We start from the raw sequence: 18,078 nt of genomic DNA, 5'->3' as shown, positions 1-18,078 counted from the left end.
ACAAGTCATTGAGTTTAGTTTAAAAGGAAGATGTTCTCACAATCACAGACACAGTTCTGGTATTTCTCAGTTAAACAGCCTCTCATTGAAACCCTTTATCTCTCCTAACACGGTGCTGAATACTCTGCCCTACTTTAAGACCACTCAGTGAAACATGTCTTCCTCCTGGCCTTCAGCCGTGTTTAAAGCCTTGTGTAACACTGTGTATAATAATCTGTGTTACGTGTTTACATGTGGCAAAAATAGCTCGTATCCTTGTTGAATATTCATGTAAATAAAGAACAAACTGTACGAGAGGACACCGTGAGATACGGAGCCTATCAGTGACTGGTAATCCAGTCGTGAGGAGAGAGTTAATTTTGTCAGCTCTGTTTTTCGGATCGTTGAAAATTTCAGAAGCACTTGTACGTACAGAGAAACGACTGTCACCTGACTTCACCTTAATGCAAAACATTTGATTGGACGTCCAAAGACAGTTACTGTCACATTATAAAATGCCTTGAAGAAGAGCCACGCCGTTATTTTTTAATGACAGATTGGACTTGTATGAACCTTGTTGTTAGAGTAGATTAATTAGAAATATTGATAATGCATTGAGGGCTGCACGGTGGTTCCTGGCAGGTGCCTTTCTGTGTGGAGTTTGCATGTTCTCCCTGTGCATGCCTAGGTTCTCCCCGGGTTCTCTGGCTTCCTCCCACAGTCCAAAAACATGCTCACCAGGTTGATTGATCACTCTAAATTGCCTGTTGGTGTGAGTGTGTGCGTGAATGGTTGTCTGGTTGGGGCGGCAGTAGCTCAGTCCATAGGGACTTGGCTTCGGGACCGAAGGGTCGCCAGTTCGAGTCCCAGTATGGACGAAGTTTGGCAAGTTGATTGGTGGCTGGAGAGGTGCTGGTTCACTTGTCTGGGCACTGCCGAGGTGAGCAAGGCACCGAACCCCGACCTGCTCGGGGTGCGCTGGTTGACGGCAGTATCCTCACTCTGACATCTCTCCCTGAGCATGTTCACTGCATGTGTGTGCATTTGTATGTATATACCAAAAAAACTGTATGTGTAGCATGTCCAAAATAGCATGAGTGAAAAAAATTTGAATTTCCCCCCTGGGGATTAATAAAGTACCTTTCTTCTGTCTCTCTGTGTTAGCCCTGTGATAGGTTGGCGACCTGTCCACGGTGTACCCTGCCTGAAGCCTGAAGCCAGCTGGGATTGGCTCCAGCCCCCCGCATGACCCCTAACGGGATAAGCGGTCAAGATAATGGATGGATGGATGGATAATGCATTTAAAGTATTTGTAGCTATTTCATGTTTGACTTCTTTGTTACAGAATTAAAAACACACTGTGAACCGCAGAGCTCAGAGAAGAAGGAGAGCTGAATGAGGACAGGTTCATGTTCAATCCACCTCAACAGGCAGATAAGAATCCATCACCATGGAATGATCACTGATGTGGAATCACTGGGACTATTTTTAAAAACTGGAAACATAAATCACTTTAAATCAATAAAATAGGGGCGTTGGTGGCCTAGTGGTCTAAGCGCCCCACATACAGAGGCTACAGTCCTCGTCGCAGGGGTCGCCGGTTCGATTCCCGGCCGGTCGACCATTTCCTGCATGTCTTACCCCGCTCTCTACTCCCCACATTTCCTGTCTCTCTTCAGCTGTCGTATGAAATAAAGGCAAAAAGGCCCAAAAAATATAACTTTTAAAATAATCTTTAAATCAAGTTTTACCAACGGGATTTTAAGTTAGTAGCTGGGTTTGGATTTTGTCTGACCCTGTGGGGATTCTATTTCCCATAACCACCTGCTCACCATACATTATCTCTTACTCAATCATCCAAGAAAAGGATAAATACAAACTTTATCATGTTGTTTTATGATTTTCTCTCTATAGTGCTGGAACATGATTTGGTTCTGAACGGGTTAAAGAACAATAAAAGCACCAAATAAATCTGGATTGTGTAATCACACATTGAGAGAGCCGTCACAGCTAAAATTAATTACTGTTTTGATTCACTGACTGTTGCTTGTTCCTGTGCTGAGCCCTCCTCTTGGCAGGAACATTTCTTTGACTCACTCAGTTAAATATGATGTACCATTCCACTGTCACGCAACATGCTTAAAAAACAGGCTCTCTGCTCTTCCTCTCACACACCGACAGAAACGCTGCAGGCAGACATCACTTTGAGTTTCTTTTATTAGAAAAATCAATTACAAAACTTTGGTAAGATCGTGAATCAACAATTGCATTCGTATAAAAATACATTCGTTTATTTCAGTGCGTGACGTCAAAGTCGCACACCTGACCCTGAAGACTTCTCTCGTGCTCCTGACAGTCTTTTTTTCTTTTGTTTTGGAAGTTGAGGAGTAAAACATAATCCTCGAGTCAGTTTTTGGAATGTTCCTCGCACACAAACATTTCAGTGGCATCTCCAGCTTGAGGCTCGGCTTGAGCGGCACAGCACCGAGGCATCTGGCTCCCATCAAAGGCCTGCCGTCCTCCTCTTCCTCCTCTTCCTCCTCTTCCTCGTCCTCCTTTTGTTTAGCAGCTGGGAGGGCTAATCTATGAGCCTCGTGCAGCTCTAACACATACTGCTCATCCTATTTAATCACTGCACTAAAGTCAACAACCACAGCTATGTGACATTTGAGTGCTTTAAGCTTTCCATTAACACAACACTTCTCATGGAACTCATCCACACACACACACACACGTCGGTACAGTCTGAAGCGCTTTTGTTCTACGTTCTTCATCTCTGAGAGAACAACTTCCTGAAACTCTCATGGCAGATAATTAAGGCATACGTAGTTTTCCCTTTGAAATATTGTGACCTGCATGCATTGAAAACACATCTCCATCTGCTCACTTCACTTCACCACCTTGGATACAGCTTATGCTTAAGTAACAGTAGAAAGTATCGCAGGCACACTGCGGCTGAGTCCCGCGATGCATAGCCATAGTATGAGGAGTTAAAGTCTACTGAGAGTTAGAGACTGGAGACAATAATTGCACTTTTCTCTTTAAACGCCACTCAAAGGACGGCCATGTGATTCTACATGTGCCACCTTGTCAAGAGCGTTTCTCCAACCCCCCCACCGGACTCGTATGAAGTGATCCACCCCCCAAGGTAAGTCCCAAACCGTTACATTCACTTCAGGGAATCGTTGATTGGGAGGTATTTGCAGCTCGATCACTCGGGGAGAACAGGAACTGACGTGAAGGAGTCTTCCCTCATCGTAACAGAACAGGAAAGAGTCCACTTTACTTTGTGTACTGGAAAAATGAAGTGGCGGCTCTTTCGCTTTAAGTCCAGTTCCTGTGAGCTCCGCACCGTGGCCTCTCCGTGGCGCTCCGGTCTCTCTCCACGACACTCAGGTGGGGACCGGGTGCCATTTATCAGAGAGAAGTAATCCAGGAGAAGACAAATCTCTAGATTCGTTTTGGTTAATTCATGTCGCTCGACGCTCAGGCAGGGCTCATGGTTCAACACGTCATGCAGCGGGGTCTCATGTTCAAGGGCTGGGGGTTGGGGTCGATCTGGAGGGAGAGGACAGAGCAGTCAGTGTCAGGATACTTCATCTTACACGTCTTATCCAAAAGAAAACAGCCTCAAAGTCAACCTCACAAATGAAAGTAAGGGTAGCTGACTCACCTCGCAGTACACCGGCGGGGGTCTAAAGCGGAACTCTTGCACAAACGCCATGAGGGGGCGCTCCAGGATCCCGCTCAGGTCTTCAGCGGGGGGCGGAGGCAGCACCGAGTTGTTGCGCTGCTCAGCCTCCTCCTCTGTCACCACGGAGCTGTAATCTGGAGGAGCTGCAGAGAAACAGGGAGGATTAGTCCACCAGGTCTGACTCAACAGAAGGGAGCAGGTCCAAACACCGAGCAGCTAAAACTCTTAAAACCCCACACGTAACATTTTCTGCCTTCTGCACTACGACACGCTGATTTAATCCCACATGAAGCTCTGCTGAATGCTGCTGTTGTTCGGTGCACGCTGGCAGAAAGTGTGAAGAACTAATAAAAGGTAAAAGCTGCAGCTCTCATGACGCTCTCTGCATGCTTTTAGCTCAAGATTGCAAACATCCTTGAGCACCGGCGATGGTTTACAAAAATAATCAAACAATAATGAGTCTGTGCCGCTCTGCAGACGGGGAGTCATGTGTTTTCATCTGCACAGTCTAAACACTCCCAGCTGAACTACGTGAGGAGAGAAAAACAAACCCTAATCCTGTTTTTCTCTTCAAACAAAAAGATGTTCCTGTTATCTCTCTCTTTCACACCCACACCTCTCCCTCTAGTAGTAAAGGACACTTACGTTCAGGCTGCTCGGGGATCGCCATGCGCAGCCACTCCAAGTTGCAGCTGTACTGGCTGCTGACGCTCGACGTCCTGCTGCCGAACGGATGAAGCGGGATGGTGCCGATGACCAGCGGCAGCTCCAGACACAGCTTGGACGTCCCGGGAACGTCAACACACACCTGGAGGAGGAGAACTTTTAGTGATCTCATTCAAACAAAGAGTAGCAGAGTGTGTTAAAGGAGTGGATGAAATCATGACTGAGCTCACCTTTAGCATGTACTCCACTTTGATGATGCGGCACTGCAGGATGGACGGGCCGACAGGTGGGATCTTGATGGCGCGGCCGTGCCACGTCTCCCTGCTCCTGGCCCCGACGATATCGCCGCTCAGAGTCCCCACGACGGAGCGCTTCTGCTTCATGGTGCCCCGTGCGATGAACGTCTGCGTCTGAGTGATGTAGGCTTTAGGAACGACTGATCTGGAGGTAGAGTTGTCAAACTCGGCAAAGACTGGAATCACTTCACCTGAGGAGCGAAGAAGAGGAGCGTGTTAGAAATGACCGACACTCTTAATGAAGGTAGAATAACCTTCTGATTTGTCTTTGTCTCCACTCTTACCTGGTGTGTAGCCTTTGCGGTCGATCTTCGCGGTCACAGACACCTGTCCGAAGTTGCGGTACCACGCCCGTGCCATCTTGTCCTTGGTTCCAGCTTGTGGCGCCTGAAAAGGATGCATCCAAAGTGAGCCTCAAACATCCAGACAATCACACAGAGCGAAATGAGAACATCAGAGGGCTGAGAGGCTCACCAGTAAGGCAGGTGTGTTGATGTCAATGGGCTCTATGACGGTGAACTCCCTCTTGATCTTCCTGACGGTGGACCACGGTCTGTGGAGCTTCACCTTCACCCAGTATCTGATGCTGCCGTGTTTCCCCTCGAAGGAGGTGACCAGCGTCTCCTCAGGGAGCTGGAAGCTGAATGGAAACTCATGTCTGCCTGCAGGGAGGATGCTCATTTCACCGTTATCTGAAGAAAGGAGAGAGAAAAGGAGAACACATTTAAGTTTTAATTCATCTTTAAGTTCTTTGATTTCAGAAGTTTCAAGCAGGGAGTGTGACTTTGCTTTCAGGTTGTCAGGTAGACGAGTCAGAGTATCAGGAAGTTGTTCACTCACTGACATAAATCAATCAAAGGATCACATGACATTGTAAAAGTCTTTGATTGAGTCACCGTCTCAGGACTTCTGAAGGAGCAACAAGTCTGAGAAAAACTAGACAACTCCTGCAAACTCATCAAAGCAGAGCGCTCTGTGGAGACCCTCAGTCTGATAAAAGAACACTTTTATTAGGACTGGAAGAACAGATCTGTTCAGCATGACTCCAGCTGAAATAGAAATGTCTCTGTCTGCGCGGTCACATGGCTGCTGTGCTTGCTCAGAGGGGCGGTTCCTGCTCCATTGTGCTGACAGAGAACATGTTTTCTTCAACAACGTCTCGACTGCCCTGTTTTTTTTCCTCCTTCCTCCTCCTCTCTCTCTCGCTGCAAAGGTCTGCGAACACGTGTTTGTGTTTAACAGATTTTAAGTGTGTTTGCTGGAAGCTCCAACTTCATTTCAATAACAATACTGTCACTGTCAAATCCTCTTAATGGGTCAAGAGGGTTGTTGGGAGCTTGCTGCTGGGTGTTTTTGGTGCACGCTGGCGAAGCCCCTTCTAAATGAAGTCAATTACACGGCGAGGGTACGTGTTTCTGCACACTTGTTTTGCCAAATCAGGCTGGTGAGACTGAAAACTGCAGAGAAAACACAAACTTCTGGACTTCCTGTCTTCTCTTTAAAGCAAAACAAGTCAGCGCCCGATGAATGAAGGCAGAAACAAGAGGCTCTCTCCCTGCTCGCTCAGGAGAAAAACAACTCCTGGAAGTAGTCAGAGCTATTTTCAACAGCTGTTTTCCACAATGAGGAGAAAACTGCACAGTCAGTTGCTGAATGCATTTTGCTTTTCAAACTTTAACTCATAAACAACAACAACAAAAATATCTTACAGCTGAAGAAAGTCACTCACAGCTCCTGTGGTCAAATGAATGACTGGTGCATTTTCTAAATTTAGCTGTGCACTGGTTAGAAGGAGCTGAACAACATGTTATCTTTGGATGCTTCCAATAAAACCATGCACCTTTGACCACCACCTCATTCATGAAGTATAATCTGAGCAACTTTACATCTAATTTGCAGTAGCAGCAGGTTTATACCTCAAGTTACAACAAAAACTACCATGCATTTCAACTTGTGCAAACTTCTTAGTTACATGTTGGTTGAAAGAGAATTACAAGTGTGCAAAACTACAACTTCCTCTCCTTCCTGATGGACAAATATACAACTTTCACCACTTTCTGCTTCCCCTTGCATCCTCTGAATGATCTGAGCTGCTTTCTCTGTTTTTATCAGACCCTTCAGGAAGTTTTCAGACAGGCTGAACTCCCTGTTCTCACCCCCCCATCCCCGAGCGTGCAGAGCGGACTGACCTGCCTGCACCAGCACCTCTCTCCGGTTCAGGTACTCCACCTCGTCGCTGTAATTCTGGGTGTATGCAGTGCTGGATCCGGCGGACCTGGACTCGGTCCAGTGCACTTTTGCAAACCCTTCAGCGTGCAGCTTCAGGGACTCGACCCGACTCTCCCCGGACAGGTCCAGCACCACTCGTCCGGAGACCACGTCCCCGCTGCTGAACACAGGAGGACTGTCCACCTCCGGAGAGTCGAAGACGATGTCAAACTTTTTTAACTTGTCGAAAATCATTTCTGCAGGATGTAAGTCCTCTAAAAGTGAGTAGGATTATTTCCTCTTGTCCTACAGTCCTTCAAGTGAAGGGAAGAGACTCTTCAGGTGTCTTTTGTCCCAGGTTTGAAGCTCAAACTGTGAGGCACTTTCGGTCTGCAGCAGTATTTGGAGTCTGAGGAAGGGGGCGGGGCTTAGTGTTATTATGTAAGGCTCAGGAGAGGGCTGAAGGCACATGCTGCGTTCAGGGGCTCCTCCTTGGCACGGACAAGTCAGGACTGGAGTTGTCAACAACACATGAGGCTGCATTTCATTACTTGTTTCAGTCAAAACTTCTCAGGAGAGTTTCACAAAGTTAACAACAGAGATTCTTAGTGTTTGAACTTTTATGTCGCACTGAAGTTAACTACTGTTAAAACTTCATTCTCTGATGAAGACAGTTTTGCCTGCACTTTTATCATATTATTTTAGCCTGTACATATTAGTCATGCCTATTTGTTGTTCTTTTGTATTTATAGCTGATGTTATTGTTATTGTTTTTATTTGTATGTCTTATTCTTATGCCTTGTACAAAGAGAGCACAGTTTACCAAAGTCAAATTCCTTGTGTGTTCAAGCATACCTGGCCAATAAAGCTGATTCTGATTCTGATTCTGATGATAAGGCAAGGCAAGGCAAGGCAGCTTTATTTGTATAGTGCATTTCATACACGAGGGCAACTCAATATGCTTTACATTAAAACATTAAAAGCATTGGAGACATTCAGACAAGCATAAAAGAACATAATTAAAATGACAAATATAATAAAACAGAAAAGAAAAGGAAAATTATAAATATATTAAAAATTACATTCAAAGTGAGTTAAAATGAGCTAAGATAGGAAGGCAGTGGCTAGGAGTGAATCAACCGAATCAGTGATGCTGTAGTTTGTGAAATCAGGCCTTTGAATTGTACCGTTATATGAAAACTGAATGTCTATGTGGATGCTTTGTGGGGATCTTGTTTTCCTTAATAAACATATTGAAACACAAATAAATACACAAAATGTAAACCTAAAGGCTGAATTGAGCAAAAAAAAACTCTTGATAACTTCTCTCTATATAAACTGTGAAACTATAAAGTGGTTTAACCTCACTTGGCAATAGATAAATCATTCTGTAGATGTTTTAAAGCTATATTTGAACCTTTTTGTAAAATTTCAAGTTGTTAAATGTTTTGTTTTCAACTGTGTAAACCAACTCTGTTTTGGTGAGTTTTTGTCCACTATAATCTAAAATTAGTTTAAAAACAGCTCACATCAATCAGGCTTTAATGCAAATTTACAAAAAAAAAAATTTGAAACTGGTTAAGTGTGTTTAAATACGTTAAACTGTACTTACAAACACAAAAAAAGAAGAAAAAAAAAGATATAATTCCACGTCTACACAGGGGATGGGATGTGTGAAATCAGCCCCAGCTTCATTTGAACATTATAACACAATAAGAAAAAGTTATTATCTACCAAGAATGTTTGATTTTCCCAGTCTACTGATAGAAATTGTTTTTTTTTCTCCTTCCTGTTCTTGGTTATTTATGTGTAATTGTGATGCCCTAAGGGGAGAACACGGCCACAAAAACATGCCTAGGCAAAGGCCTGATAATGAAACCACCTACATGACCAGCGTGACACACACAATTAGTCATCAATAACGTGTCAGGACCGCCCTCCACCTCACAGTTACATCTTAATAATGAGTGTTTCATGTAAATCACCTCCTTTAAGTACACTCTACAACTTTATGAGAAACTTTTAGTCAACTGTTTTCCCAGCACTCATATTTCCGGGATGCAATTGAAGGCAGCATTACAAACATGCAGACTGGGTGTGGAGGCAGCAGTGAGGAAAACAGGCCCTGGTGATGATTGATGGTTACAGGTTCTTAGAAGAAAACAGGCTTACTGGGCATACCTCCCTGTGACAGAGATCCGCCCTGCACAGCTCAGAAGAAAATAGCTTCACTCTGGACTAAAGCTGTTTACTTCACTTCTCCAGTGTCAATCTGCACATACTGTTACTGTACACAGAGGCTGCAGCACATGTTGAAAACACACAACTATGCAGCTGAGCATGCAATGTATAGCATCAAATCCCCTTATGCAAAACTACTTTTCCACCTTCAGTGATCATCTCTACATCAGAGGAAAACTGTGCATCATTCTGTTACTTGCATGCTCATGCAGCCTCTTTTCCACCCCTTAAATTAAAACCAAGCTTTTGCAAACAGCAGATTCTGGTCATAATTAATTTCCAGTCAAAACTTCTAACAATAAACACACTAAACTAAAAGAAGCATAATTTATGAGATGAGTTATACTTTTCATTCAATCCTGAACGCCTCGGACAAAAAGTACGGCTGCTCTGAGAAAAACAAAGTTGTTTACTCCTTTGTTCCCTGAGCTGGGAAGCTAGCTCTGCAGTGCCCCCTACTGGTGATGTAGAGGTGTTATGAACAGCTGCAGGACTGACAGGATGCTTTTATTCAGCCTGATCTGGAAAAAACTGGATGAGCAAAAAAAAATCCTCAAACTCAACTGCAATAAATCTGAACTCATTCTCATCGGCCCCAAATCCCCCCTCCCTCCTACCCTCCACCCAGAACTTCTCACTGAGCATCGACAACCACACAGTCACAACCTCCCCAGTAGTCCATAACCTCGGCATCATCCTCGACCCCACTCTCTCCTTCAAACCACACATTAAAAACGTCAGTAAAACATCCTTCTGCCACCTCAGATCCTCTCTCTCCTCCCCCTGCTGCAGAAACACTCATCCACGCTTTCATAACCTCCAGACTCAACTACTGCAACAGCATCCTTTACTGCCTTCCCTCCACTGACCTCCAACAACATGTCCAGAACTCAGCTGCCCTGTTACTCACCAACTCCCACTCCAGAGCCCACATCACTCCATCCCTCCACTGGCTCCCCACTCAGCACAGAATCCACTTCAAGATCCTGCTTAAAGTCCTCAATAACCTCGCCTCCCTCATACCTGTCCGACCTCCTCAAACCCCACTCCCTATCTTGCCACCTCAGATCATCAGATGCTGATCTCCTGTCCCCCATCACCAAGTCCAAGCACCGTACCTTAGGGGGACAGAGCCTTTGCCATCGCTGCCCTGGCTCTCTGGAACTCTCTCCCTCCACACATCTACAACTCTGACTCACTTCAATCATTTAAAAACCACCTCAAGACCTTCCTGTTCAACACATAATAGAGATAGACCGATATGGATTTATCAGAGCTGATACCGATATTTGGAGCCGATATTCATTTGCAGTAGAAGGGAAAATATCAGCGTCAAAATTTTTAATAATACAAACTCCAACACTTAACTTCATCTAAATGCCTTTAAGCATTTGTTATTTTTAACTTTTCTTTCCACTCTTACTCATTTTATTAATTTCACTGTGTTGATTTTATTTTATCTTATTTCAAAATATTTTATTTATAATCATGCCTTTTATAATTCTACCATTACTGTTGTTTTCTGTCTCTCTGTTATTCTGTGAAGCACTTTGGGCTGCATGTTTATATGTATGAAAGATGCTTTATAAATAAAGTTGAGTTGAGTTGAGTTGAGTTGAGTTGAGGGAGTTCCCAGGGTCAGCAGCATCTCTTATAAAGTTCACTGTAAATTTAAATAAATAAATAAATAGTTCCCTGAAGTTTTATAAAGTAAATAAAACAGAGTTAAAATAAAACAGAGTTAAATAAGATTTGCACAGAAATGTGAGTCTAAAATCAATTATCAGTCCCACTCGAGCAGCACCAGATTATGGTGCAAAAAGCAGAGTTGTTCAGCGTGCTCTCCACTGAGACGGCTTCTCTTGCTCTCATAAATTGCAGAGACTTCACTGAAGACACCTTATAATCTCTACTCCAGCCCCAACACTGTCTTTGTTCTATTTTATTTATTTGCTTTATTTATTTATTTATTTATATTTATTTTATTTTTTTAATTATTATTCTATTTTATTTATTTTTTATTTATTTTTTATTTATTCTTTATTTATTTTTATTTGTTTTTTTCTATTTTGTTTTTTTTTGTTTTTTTCTTTTCCTTTCTTTTTTAAATTAAATTAAATTTTATTTATTTTATTTTATTTATTTTTTCTGTAAAGCGACTTTGAGTACCATGTAAAGCGATATACAAATCCTATCAATTATTATTATTATTTGACCTGGAGGGAGGATGTTTGTGAATCTGGTAACAAAACAAATAAGTAGTACACTCAATGTTGATAGTGCACACAAGATGGACTTTCAAACACGGTGTTGCCTCACTGTTGTTTTTCTCCTCTCAGTTAGTCAAAGGTTAAAAGTCAAAGAAGGATTTCCTGAATCTTTCTGTCAGTAGAAGAAGTTCATAAAGAGAAGAAAAGACATGATATTGTTTAGTCTTCCTCTCTGCATCACTTTCTCAGTTTTTGCTTACTGTGCATTCCTCATGTCAGTAAATCCCAGCACGCCACCTGCTGGTGAGCAAGAGAAGCCTAAAGTTTCCCCCTCCAGCTCTGATAAGAGGAACGAGTCGTTCCCTGCAGCCTGATGGTCCTGATAAACGCTTCACGCCGTGCAGATGACTCAGTATGATCAGGCTAATCGTGTCTGAAAACAAGTTCACTTCTCCTCCAGACTAAAGCAAACATATTTATCCATGTGAGTTCATCTCTGTTTACACAACAGCTGCAGAGCGCACAACACAGTGGAGCCAATATTTACATGAAAGCCCTCCACACTTTGAGGCCAAAAGAGGAGCGAGTGGAGTTCTGTTTGCAGGAGAAAAATGGGTCAACTCCTAAAACAAACGTGAAGAAGTGACTCTCAGATACTCGTCCTCTTTTAGGCGACGGAAAGAGGGAAAACAATCCGTCACAAAAACACATGTTTATGGAAAACAGCAGATAAATGACAACGTGCTGGAAATGACACCGTGTTGTAAAATGAATGGAGTGAAGTGGCAGGCTGCATGGTGAAGGGGGGAGGGCAGCGTTAAGGGACAGCCACGTGTTATTTTCCTCGTTGCTCTGGTGACAGGGGTTGCATTACTTAACCCCCCCCCCTTCCCTCTTCCTCTTTCTTTACTTCCTTTCTCATCTGCCTTTCACTTTCTCCTCTTCCAAACACAACATCCTCATTTCTGCAACTTTTCCAGACTGCACCCACACATGTGCAAACATATACTGAGTCAGTGAAACCAGTTGAGGGCAAAAACAACATGAACTGTTGTTTCCTGGAAAGATTCTGCAGAACACAGTGAAACACACACTACCAATGGAAACACAATTAACACAAGATTCAAAGACTTTTAACAAAACCCCTCTTCTTAAAACTCTGCACTGGCTCCTTGTTCTTTTAGAATTGATTTTAAAGTCCTTTTACTCATTTTTAAAGCTCTTAACAGCCTTACTCCTCCATACATCACAGATCTCCTGTCATTATATGTTCCAGCTCGATCACTGAGGTCCTTGAATGCTTCCCTTTTAAATGATCCTTGTGTGTCTCACACACAAAGAGAGAGAGCTTTCTGTTTTCATGCCACTAAACTCTGAACTCTCTGCCTCTGGACATCAGAACTGCGAGCTTTCTGGGTGTTTTTAAAACTAAACTTAAGACTTACCTTTTTAATCTAGCTTTTAATTTGGAAGAATTTATTTTTAGCCCTGGACTGCATTATTATTATAATCATTGCTTTAACATTTATTTATCTTATTTAATTATTTATCTATTTATTTCTTATTTTCATCTGATCTTGTCAACTTTACCTTATTTTTAACTTTTCTTTCCACTCTTACTTATTTTATTAATTTTACTGTGTTGATTTGATTTGATTTTGAAGTATTTACATTTTCTCCAGACCTTTCTAGAGTCCCTGAGCTCCCTTGTTTCGTAGGTTCCTTTGAGCTCCTGTAGACGTCCTCCTGCTGTGGACGTTCCAGACTCCAGCTGATACGGACGTGCTGGACCCCAGCGGGAAAAGCTACTACTACTCGTCTCATCACTATCACCGCTCCCTCTCTCTCTTAGTCTCCTCTATCCCTCTTTCCAGACCCAACTCGGTCTCAGCAGATGTGTGTCTAACATGGTAAATGGTAAATGGACTTGTACTTATATAGCGCTCTTCTAGTCTTTCTGACCACTCAAAGTGGCTTTTACATACTACTTGTCACATTCACCCATTCATACCCATTCACTCACTGATGGTACAGGCTGCTATGTAGTGACATCAGTGTTAGCTAATCTCATTTGTTCTCATTCACACACCTCTGAACAACAGAGGGAGCAATTCGGGGTTCAGTGTCTTGCTCAAGGACACTTCGGCATGTGACTGCTGGAGCTGGGATCGAACAGCCAACCTTCCGATTGATAGACGACCAACTCTACCCACTGAGCCACAGCCGCCCCTCATGAGTCTGGTCCTGCTGGAGGTTTCTGCCCGTTAAAAGGAAGTTTTTCCTCGCCACTGTAACTAGCTAAATACTGTGAGGTGCAATGCTCATGGTGGATTAAGGTGGGGTCAGACTGAGTCTTACCCTGTCTTGGTGTTGGGTCTCTGTTCATAATTTGACATAGAGTGGTCTAGACCTGCTCAGTTTGTAAAAGAGTCTTGAAATAACGTTTGTTGTGATTTGGCAATATACAAATAAAGATTGATTGATTGATTGATTGATTGATTGATTGATTGATTGATTGATTGATTGATTGATTGATTGTTAAAGACCTAACAGTGATGGACACTGAAAAGTTGCAGCCTGATTGTAGAGGATCTGAGTTAAGGGTTGATTTATTTATGTATGCAGCAGTGTATAATTTAGACCACAATGTGGGCTGGATATGAATACACAAAGTTCCTTTTCCAAAACCGCGCAAAACTGGAGTTTCAGCAGTAAATTGGGTCGATTGGGTTCAACACTCGTTCACTTCATCAGGCTGTTTGTGTTCTGCCAAAGCAACAACACATGTTGCTGTTATTTGACACACTGCAGACCGACCTGAGCGTGGAGTCAAACCAAATCCACTGTTTATAGAGAATCTCATAAAACATTAACCACCGTCAACAGTTCATTTACTCTGAGACTGTGACCTATATTCTCTGCTCCTCTGCATCCTGGTACCATCCACAGCGAGGGGATCGCACTCTCCTGCATCGTGTCGTGTATAACAGAGACCTGCACTGTGTTTATCTGGAGCGCTAATGGATACGTGTTTAATGATGCCACGCTCTCTGGCAGATGTATCTTGATGATGCGGTGCTAACTTATCTCCAAGGTTTCCACGCAACACGTTTGCACATTTGACTCAGGTGGCTTCATTGTGCAAACTGCAGCGACTCCAAGACACGGTGGCGACCAGCTGGCACATGGTGGAGCAAATCAGCAGTTTTATGCCTCATTATTCAGAACACAGGGAGAGAGATTTTTCATCCACCTGGTGCAGGACATGCAGGGACACTGTTACTATGTATATCACAGCAGAGCAGCAAATGATGGATGATATCTTACAAGAAAATAACCCTGAGGGTCCAAAAGAAAATACAAAACTACATCAAGGCCGGAACAAATGATATATCCATGTCTCCTATTTAGAACGAGGGAGACTCTGCTTTGAGTCTTTATTTCTAATTACCTTTGGACTCCAGTTTGATCCACATGATTGAATTCTTTGACCTCGCTGGCTATGCTTCTGAAAGGCTTTTAAAACTTATTAAGCCAATGTTGAAAATGTGCTGTTCTATCGTCTGGAAGCCTAAAAAGTCCCCCAAAACATGAAAACAAGAAGATGGTAAATTCAAAGTTCAAAGCCTCTGCAGGATGATATCTGGTTATTGTTTAGTGCAACCTTTAGATTTGCTGCTGGACTTCAGTTGACGTGATTAAAGTGATATCTGCATGTGTGAGATTAACACAATCTGCGTCTTTGTCCACTGACCTCGGATCAGATGCTGCCTCTTCCTGAAGTATGTGATCTTGGAGGTGTAGTCGTTGTAGACGGAGTTCATGCCGCGGTTCTCCAGCCAGTGTGCAGTGGCCACCCCTCTGCCTTGCACCTTCATGGACTGCACTCTGGTGTCCCTCCGGAGCTCCAGGACCACCTGGCCGGACACCACCTCCCCTCCCGTGAACGCTGCATCAGTTGCACCGTCGAGCTCGAGGGTGAAGGACTTGATGGAGCTTAACGTCATCGCTGAGTGGAGACGAAGAATATGGTAAAAACATATTATGGTCGAGGAAGAACACCAATAACTACACCTTATTGTCAGTAGCTGTAAAGATGTGGTGGTTTTAAGGTGCCAGAGGCTGCATAAAGGATTCAAGCATCTAGGACTTCAGAGGACCCCTAAACAGGCACAATACTATGACGCAATGGAGTCACTTTTTGGACAATAATGCATCATTTTCATGGATTTCTTTAATAATTTGCAGTGGCCTGAGGCAGAAGATAATATGTTTTCCTATTTTCCTAGAAAGATCTTATTCAAAGAGTGAGGTAACTTCACCCTAAGGTTGGTTCTGCCATGGGTACTACACATATCGGGGTTAGTCCATGGCTGTGCAGTCTGCTGTTTCAATTTCAAACACGATTTATAAACTGGTTTTAAAATAATGCAATGTAGAAAGCTTATCTTTTAGAAATAAACTTGCACATTGAACATTTCTATAATATAACATGTAATTTTGTGTGTGGTATAAAGCAGGGGGTTCCCAAACTTTTCAGCCAAGCGACCCCTCAAAATATAGGTCCCAAAGACTTGTGACCCCAACCGTCCCTAGAAATGATTGAATGTATCTTCATACTTAATTTAGCTGGTCTGCAGAAAATTAGTATACCTACATTCACATTTGACTGTGTTTCCTGTGCTGCTGAGAATAAACTTGATGTAATTGATAATTTTGTTAAATTACTGTTAACTAACCCTAACCTTAGGGGTCAAATGACAACAAACAAGGCAGATATCTAATGAAACATTTGAATTTGTAAGGTTTTATTTCAAATGTATTAACTATTTTTGTTTCCATTTTTACAATAATGTTTCATTTGAAATTTTAGATTACTTAAAAAATAAAAATTCTGCTTGACATTTCAAGACCCCTCACTGGTGTCCAGCGACCCCCCTTGGGGTCCTGACCCCCACTTTGGGAACCCCTGGTATAAGGCATGATTACACTTACTATGTGAAAAAACAGATAAGTGACACAATACTTGAATTATATCGTAAACAATGACTCATGGCTTAAATGAGTAGCTTTTAACAGCAGTGATAATTTGCTATAAATTCTCTCATTACCGTTATTCAGGTTGTTTATAATGAAATTGAAAGCGTCCCTGTCAGCCAATCAGAATTGAGAACTAGATTTACCTTAAATGCACCAAAGCTGACATTTTTAAAAAGTCTTAAACTCACCTGAAGGACAGGAGCACACGAATCAGTCCTTTCAAAATCAAAGTCCACAGTTGTGAGGGGGACTATGTGTTTATTCCGACTGGACATTCAATGCAAGCTCAGCTTCTTAAAGTGAGGCTGGATCATGGTCTGGATTCTGGATTCTGGATTCAACGCCCAGAAACACAACAGCTCTCTGTTCTACACCAATGACAGAGAACACGTGCGAGTCACGCCCGCCCACTTAAACAGAGGAGGGGGGGCAGCGCGTGGAGGGAGGGCTCACAAAATAAGATTATTTTACACAGTTTTTAGCTGTAGACCACCTTATTACACCATTTAACACCCAATGTAAAGTTCCAGGTAACATAGGAAAGAGTACTTTACAGAGGAAGTCCTTTGAGACAAAGAATTTGACACTTGGCTCTATTTGTTGTTGAAGTTGGGCTTTTATTTTGAAGGCAGTGTGCGTTTTCAGCTAAATAACATTTTAAAAACTTAATTTTCCCTCCATTAAAATTATAATTTATGTTTTGAAGGAACAATTTGTTTAAAGTGGAGAAAATAGAAGCAAAGTTGGGCTTTTATTATGAAGGATCTTTGCGTTTTCAGCTAAATCTGAAAGAGACTATTTCTTGGTAATTGCATTTACTCCCCATTTTAAGGCTAATTCATGTTTTGAAGTAATACTTTGTTTAAAGTAGAACAAATAGAAGTAGGCAAGGCTTTATGAAGCCCTATTTTGTTAAAGTTAGGCTTTTATTTTGAAGGCAGTGTGTGTTTTTCGCCTAAATCTGCACTAGATAACTTCCTTAAAATGTCATATACTCCCAATTAAAATGATAATTGATGTTTTGAAGCAGTTATACGTTTGTTATACAGAAAATAAAAGGGAGCAAGGCTTTTAAGAAACCCTATTTTTAGTTAAAGTTAGGCTTTTATTTTGAAGCAGAACACCTTTTCAGCTAAAACTGAAAAAGTTTTTTCCTTTAAAACCTGATTTACTCTCCATTAAAATTATAATTGATGTTTTGTAGGAATCATACATTTGAAATATAGAAAATACAAGCAGGTGAGGCTTTAAGAAGCACTATTTTTGTTAAAGTTAGGCTTTTATTTTGAAGGCAGTGTGCGTTTTCAGCTAAATGTGAAAGACACCATTTCTTGAAAACTTGATTATCACTTCTTTAAAATGATAATTGATGTTTTGAAGGAATAATTTGTTTAAAAGGAGAAAAAAGAAGCAGGCAAGGCTTTAAGAAGCACTTTTTTGTTAAAGCTAGGCTTTTATTTTGAAGGAAGAATGCCTTTTCAGCTAAATCTGAAAGAGACTATTTCTTGAAAACTTAATTTACTCCCCATTAAAATTATGATTGATAATTTGAAGGATTCATACGTCAACAATAGAGAAACTAGATGCAGGGAAGTCTTTAAGAAGCCCTATTTTGGTAAAATTAGGCTTTTATTTTGAAGGCAGTGTGTGTTTTCAGCTAAATTTGAAAGAGATTTTTTCTTAAAAACTTTAATTTCCCTCCATTAAAATGATTATTGATGTTTTGCAGGAATCTTACATTTAA

The 18,078-nt window shown here is 42.1% G+C and overlaps 1 protein-coding gene across 2 annotated transcripts; it reads right to left on the bottom strand.

Moving 5' to 3' along the window:
- Positions 1 to 2,178: 2,178 nt before the first annotated feature.
- arrdc2 (arrestin domain containing 2) lies at positions 2,179 to 16,671 on the bottom strand. 2 transcript variants are annotated; one of them, XM_034711599.1, is made up of 8 exons: positions 16,523 to 16,671; positions 15,049 to 15,303; positions 5,110 to 5,327; positions 4,920 to 5,022; positions 4,570 to 4,826; positions 4,319 to 4,481; positions 3,653 to 3,816; positions 2,179 to 3,537 (listed from the first exon to the last, which is right to left on the bottom strand). In XM_034711599.1, the coding sequence occupies exons 2-8, from the start codon at positions 15,299 to 15,301 to the stop codon at positions 3,484 to 3,486; spliced, it is 1,212 nt and encodes a 403-aa protein (XP_034567490.1). In that variant the 5' UTR covers positions 15,302 to 15,303; positions 16,523 to 16,671; the 3' UTR covers positions 2,179 to 3,483. The 2 variants fall into 2 exon arrangements, with proteins under 2 accessions (XP_034567490.1, XP_034567485.1); XM_034711594.1 differs by lacking the exons at positions 15,049 to 15,303; positions 16,523 to 16,671 and adding an exon at positions 6,825 to 7,282.
- Between the last annotated feature and the right edge of the window lie 1,407 nt (positions 16,672 to 18,078).

Source organism: Notolabrus celidotus, chromosome 2 (assembly GCF_009762535.1).
Source record: "Notolabrus celidotus isolate fNotCel1 chromosome 2, fNotCel1.pri, whole genome shotgun sequence".
NCBI classification, from domain to species: Eukaryota; Metazoa; Chordata; class Actinopteri; order Labriformes; family Labridae; genus Notolabrus; species Notolabrus celidotus.
Note: the sequence above shows the minus strand (reverse complement) of the source record. Positions and strands in the feature narration are given on the sequence as shown.

Bases quoted from the DNA above. Each gene is read 5' to 3' on its own strand.
- arrdc2 (XM_034711594.1), bottom strand. From the start codon at position 7,098: ATGATTTTCGACAAGTTAAAAAAGTTTGACATCGTCTTCGACTCTCCG. The intron at 4,827-4,919 runs GTAAGAGTGGAG...TTCGCTCCTCAG, and splicing joins CCGCAAAGGCTACACACCAG to GTGAAGTGATTCCAGTCTTT. The intron at 3,817-4,318 runs GTAAGTGTCCTT...GTTTCTCTGCAG, and splicing joins GATCCCCGAGCAGCCTGAAC to CTCCTCCAGATTACAGCTCC.